The sequence below is a fragment of the Pelmatolapia mariae genome, linkage group LG14 (genome assembly GCF_036321145.2).
Source record: "Pelmatolapia mariae isolate MD_Pm_ZW linkage group LG14, Pm_UMD_F_2, whole genome shotgun sequence".
Classification (NCBI taxonomy): Eukaryota; Metazoa; Chordata; class Actinopteri; order Cichliformes; family Cichlidae; genus Pelmatolapia; species Pelmatolapia mariae.
The window spans coordinates 23,816,254-23,822,253 of NC_086239.1; the positions used below are offsets into that span (position 1 = coordinate 23,816,254).

The 6,000-nt window shown below is 42.5% G+C and overlaps 1 protein-coding gene across 1 annotated transcript in view; it reads left to right on the top strand.

Moving 5' to 3' along the window:
- Positions 1-5,779, top strand: part of ttc9b (tetratricopeptide repeat domain 9B) — a 36,703-nt gene extending 30,924 nt beyond the window's left edge. Inside the window, exon 3 of the mRNA XM_063493798.1 lies at positions 1,150-5,779. Within this exon, the coding sequence (XP_063349868.1) occupies positions 1,150-1,244 (95 nt within the window). The 3' untranslated portion in view covers positions 1,245-5,779. The remainder of the gene's footprint in view (positions 1-1,149) is intronic.
- The last annotated feature ends 221 nt before the right edge of the window (positions 5,780-6,000 follow it).

A 6,000-nucleotide genomic window follows, 5' to 3' on the forward strand; every position in this document is an offset into this window, starting at 1 on the left:
AGAAATCTTCTTCTTTGTCCACATGTGAAAATCTTCCACTCCCCTGACTCTATAGGTTTTCCAGAAATACTCTTGTACATGTGGACAGCACAGCAAACCCAAATGGAGACTCACAGCTTTTTTTTAGGCTGCTGATGATGGTAGTGTTCAAAATAACAAGGGCCATGAAAAGGAGACTCAAACTAAATCCACAGTACTTCAGAAGGAGGACGGAAACACAAGAGACCGCTATCAAAATAAAACAGGGGGGAAAAAAGCTACAAACCAAAACTAGCATGTGTTATGAGAATGATAAACGCCAACACAAGACTCTGATCTTCAGATACCAGAAAACATATTAACCAAGAATAAAAACCCAAAAAATGTAACCAGAGTCGGTAAGAATTAAGTAAATATGCCGTCTCAGGAAAATGCTAAAGGGGCCACTTTCTTGACTAAATCATAGTATGAGAAGCACATGCAACAGAGGCAACATGCTTGGCAGCAAATGCAGCTCCTTTTTTTAATATCAAAGAGTAAGTGTGCACATGCAGGTGTGCACCTCTGTGTTCATTACATGCCAGCTGTAGGGCACTTGGCATTAGGAGCTCTAGTAGATTTTTGTATGAATTTTTGCTGTGGATACATTTGGAAGGATATTTTTCTAAAATAGGAGGAAATAGATCGTTTTCACTTTGGGAAACAGCCTTTTTAATGCCTTTGTTCGATCCATATATTCCAGGAACACGAAAGTTTTCAATTCACCTTATAAATCTGGGATTACCAATAATTTGAATTTGGTGGCCAAAGGTCAAAGAGAACTCTGACCTAAAATGATAATTATGACCAAGTTTGAGCCAAATGTCTCATATGACAAAATGACAAAAGGTTGAAGGTCAAATCTGGATAAACTTGAATTGTTTGGAGAACTTTATCCAATAGGAAAGTGTCAAAAGGTGAGAGGTCAGGGTTCTTTCTCGTCATCGATGAGCAGTTACAGCTGACTAAAATAAAAGCCTGTAGCTCTTTTCTCTACATTGTTTACCTTTCTGCTGTAGCACGTCTTTTACTCAGTTTACTAAATTTAAGTAAGAAAGGGGCAACCGACTGCTTTGCTGCCAATGCTCAGATCATCCACCGATGACCTGTCGTTCCATTTTCTCTCTGCAGACACCAACGTGCTCCGATACATCCAGCTGACAGAGATGAAGATGAGCAAGAGTGGACAACGGGAACGAGAGAGCGGCAAGGAGACCCAGGGCTAACCTTCGACCTTTCCCCCCTCCTGAACCCTCTGACCTTTCATCCTACAAGTTGTACCTCCCACTCTCCACTTTCTCTTCCTCCCCTGTTGACTCCTCCTGACGGCAACCCTGACAGAAGAGACGCAATCACCTGCCTGTTACAGACAAACACATATCAAGCGCTGTCTGCGACCCACCCTCTTCCTTCTTCCTCTCCCTCTTCTTCTCCCTCTTTCTCCCTCAGGTGCTGTGGTTCCTCTCCCTCGACGCAGTCAGCAAGGAAACTTTAAAAAAAAACGAAAAATCATCAAAATACATGGAAGAAGCTGTAATATATACTCATACAAACCCATCATTGTGGTGGAGTCAAAACGAAGCTTCAGCCCATACACATGACAGATAGACATCTGCGTGATTCAGCAGATGTTTAAAAAACATGGAAAGCATTTTGTTTCTGCTCTCTCGCGCTCTCTTTTTCTCTCCATTTTATTCTGAACTCTCGAGGAGAATTTGGGGGGTCTCGGGAAGTTCGACCACACCGGGAGGAGGGCAGGGATGCGTGTGGAAGTGTGTGAAACAGGTATGGAGAATAAAAATGGGTGCGGTGAGGGGGTGTATATGTGTATGAGACACATGCCGAGACCACATCCCAATTTGATTGTACATCCTAACACACCAGGTCTCACTCAGGCCACTTACCCAGACTATGACATGGACTAATATAACAAGTAGAAAAAAAAAGCCTGCCTCTGTGCTTAATCTATCACTTTTCTGTCTGGATTTTTCTTTCCTAGATCCCATCTATCTCAGTTTCTTGACTGTTTTTTGAATTTAAGGGCTAATTCAAGTGTTTATAACCCCGTATTAGGCTTTTTTAATTTGCTGTCATACTCAGTAGTGAATAATCGGCGGTTAATAGCATCTGTGTGTGCAGCAAAGAGCCTAAATTCTCCAAGCGGTTCATTCCGTTGCCTGATGTGCTTTCGTGCAAACTGGTGTGTCTTGAATCTGTTGTCCGAACCCCCTCCTGGGTCGTGTGTCGTGTTACTGTTGTTGAGACTGTCGAAGCCCCTCCCTCGCTCCCTCTCATCAATTCCACCATCCTCTGTTCTCCTGTTAATGATGTCACAACGGAAAATAGCCAGTGAGATCAGACTTCCATCAGCTGCCGCTGGCTAGATGGAGATCCACGAGAAATGTTTTCAGAGAGAGAGAGAGAGAGACACTTTTATCCTTTTATCACTAATGCTGAGGCTTCCCAGACATCCATAAACCACCACGGAGACTCTGGGCAGCGTTAGTGCAGGGAAAACACACACACACACACATACACACATCTGGCCTGATGGTGCAGACTGCCGTCTTGGAGCACTTCACCTAGAGTGAGTCATTTGAGATTTCTCCTGCTTACAGTTTACTGTATGTTGATAGACTAAAACACCTGTGCCGGGCAGATAACACACAACATAAGCATTGCAGACGATCTGGTTTGTGGACATCCATTACAAGCTGTCAAACGCTGCTTATCTTGTGACGTGTGACGCTGAATCATTGATATGTGGCTTTTTATAATAGCTTTACCACAGGCTTAAATCTGCCTGCTCTATTCTGCAGAAGGCTGGATTGATCATTTGTGAGAGCATGACCTAAAATATCCCGTGAAAACCCAGTTTCCTCCTTATCATGTGCAAGCCCACCTCCTGCATGTAACATGTGGCTCCAGAGCGTTGCTTCAGATGTTTTGGGATTGGGATTATATCTGCTCTATTGCTTTCTGTCATGGCATGCTGCCACTCAACTGTTTGCTTATACCTCTGTTTTATCCATTCTGCCCTTTATAAACACAGAAGGTGGCAACAGACTGTGATCACAGCAGTAGAATAGGTATGAAATACTTCTTAAAAATTAGGATCACCTTCCGCCTCGACTAAAACGACTGATTAGTCCACTGCTTAAGAGGCTGAGGAGGAAATCAAGTCAAATAACGGCGTTGGGTGAGGTCCTCCCCCCTTCCCCGTTTATTTCATTGACCTGCTATGAGGTAAATAGGGACCTAAGTGTGTCAATGGGACTCTGGAGAGACGGCACCACGCGTTTGGAGAGACCGGCATGAAACCGAGAGGCTCCAGTGGAGGGAGAAGTAGGCCATCATCAGCCCCACTAAAGCAGCTGCACCTCTAAATTGGCAGCAAAAAGCAAGTTTTGAGCTGATTTATCATCATCATACACTGCACTTAGAAAAAGTGTGTGGACACCTGAGCATTAATCTGCAGCCTGAGTTTGCTCCCATTCAGCCACGAGATCATTAATGATGTTGGGCGACGACAAGACCTGGCTCACAGCCGACGAGGCGTTGGATGAAAGCGAGGTCTCGGTCTGCGTTGTTGTGCAAGCTGTAGAATAAGAAATGTAGCACCAGCGTGCACCAGATCATGAAAAAGCAAATCAGACGTGCACAATATAAACCTCTCTGAGGAACGCAGGCAAAAGTGATCACATAAGCATAAACATGGCTGTGGCTCAAGAGGTAGAACAGGTCATTCACTAATTGAAAAATTAGTGGTTCAATCCCTGCCTACTCTAGTCGGCACGCCAAATCCCAAGTTGCTCTCTAGTGTGCACATCAGCGTGTGAATGTTAGATAGAAAGCACATAGACACAAAGGTGAGCGGATGAATCAAAGTATTGATACCAGTGCTTTTATTGGTATAGGATCGATACTTTGTTTCTATCCTTTTCAGTAAATAACCTAACAAATTGTGTTAAAATAATTTTTTTTTGGGATTAAAACACACACCTTAAACATGCACTATAAAAAATGTCTAAACCTTTTCGTGCTGACTATCACATCTATTTTATTTACAGCCTGAAGCACATTTAAACAACAGAAGTTGAACCAAAGTGCTTTAGAGATGAGCACATTTACATTCCAGCTCTCCAACAAACACAGTTTCAAAATACCTGAAAAGCTGAAAGGTGATTTAGTGGTCATTAAAATGTGTTTGGAATTTGCAAATTGACAATGATCCATCTCATAAATCACAACACACTGCTTTAGCCCAAATAAGCTGCCTTTATAGGTGAAAACTATCGATATCAGTATTGGTATCTGCAATACTGGCCCTGTATTTACTTGGTATCGGATCGATACCAGAATTTGCAGCAGAGCACAGCACTACTTCGACATAGGAAAAAAAAGTGTGCAGGATTTATGTCATAATTATAAAAAATATAAACATTTACATGCAAGGCTGTCCACATATTTTTGTCCACATGTTGTGGGAAATTGTCTGATTAAGCTTAAGGTTCTGTTTAAGACTCCATCTCTGAATTAGTGCCACGATCAGCAACGCTGCTGCAAAGCCCGAGTGAAACATTTGATTTGTATTGGTGTCGTGCAGCTCTGGGGTTAATTAGGATGAAAACACTGAATGCAGAAGCTTTCCTTGTTCCTCCTTTATGCTCTCTCTTGGAGATAAATCACAACAGCAGCAAGGAACGGCACCTGCAAGCGCCATCTCCATAACTACCTTGGCCGAGTCCCCTCACCCATGGGTCCCCTCGAGGATAGGTCTCCTCCCGTGGTCCACTCTCCACGGCACCAGCCCCCCCCCATCTTGTTTTTGTCTTGCAGTGCTAAGTCATTCTTGCTCAACTTGTACTACTGTACTACGACCGTCTAGGGATTCCTAGCTGCACATAAAACAAGATTGTTTCTAGCTGATTGGTTTCCTTGATTAATGACCAAGCTGACTCAGAGGCTGTTATCGTAAGCATAACCTGACAACATGCTGTCTGTGCAAATGGAGACGGAGACGCCGGATCTCTGTGTCTGTGTAGCTTTGAAAACAAACAAAAAGCACAACAAAAAAGAGAGACGGAAAAGTTTAAAAAAAAATACTGGCTGTGTTACTTTATTTTGGCTATTTTTACTTTGATGTCATTTAAAGTAAATGTTTGTCAAATGTCAAAGTAGTTTTTGTGAATATATGATACAAATGTACAAAAAAAAAAGCAAAATGGAAAGTTTTATGGTTGTGAAAAGCTTTACTTCACTAAATTACTTTATCAACGGAAGAGAAAAGCAAGAGATAGAAAAGAGAATTTAACTACAGCTCCTTCACAGAGCTGCTTTGTGACTGTGTCTGTATTTGTTGGTATTTCTGTTGATGTCCTTCAAGTCGAGGGATACAGAAACGGCTCAGAGTATGTGCAACACCCTTCGACCCCCTCGTCTGACTGATGGTTCACCCAACTATTCTGTTTCTGAACAGCGAGACGAGCAGTAAACACAAGAGTGGATGACACTCTGAGGAACTTGGACCAGAGCTGCTTCTCAAAGCTGCAGGCCTCCATCCTACCTGAAGGGACACAAAGCTGGGGTGTCAAGGCTAAAACTGTGTTTTTGTCTCTCCTCGCTGCCAAGAGGCCTTTCTCTTTTTCCCCTTTCAACTTTCAGACATCCAACAGGCCTCCATCACTGGTTTTACTAAACTGCTAGCCTGGGAATGCACTATTGATTGGTAAATGAAGATTATGAATAAAGTTTCAAACAAAGAGGAATGTTGCTGTTGTATGGTCATGACTTCATCTAATTTCAGATAAAACTACACAGGCAGGAATCTGGAAAAGGTAATAATTTGTAAATGAAATGTAGCCATGTGTAGTAACATGTGGACGCAGAAGACAAACAGACCGTGAAGCTGAGCTGAAGAGAAGTTCATGACAAATAAGGTCTAGTAAGGTTGAAGAAAAGCATTTAAAAGTATAAAGAAGA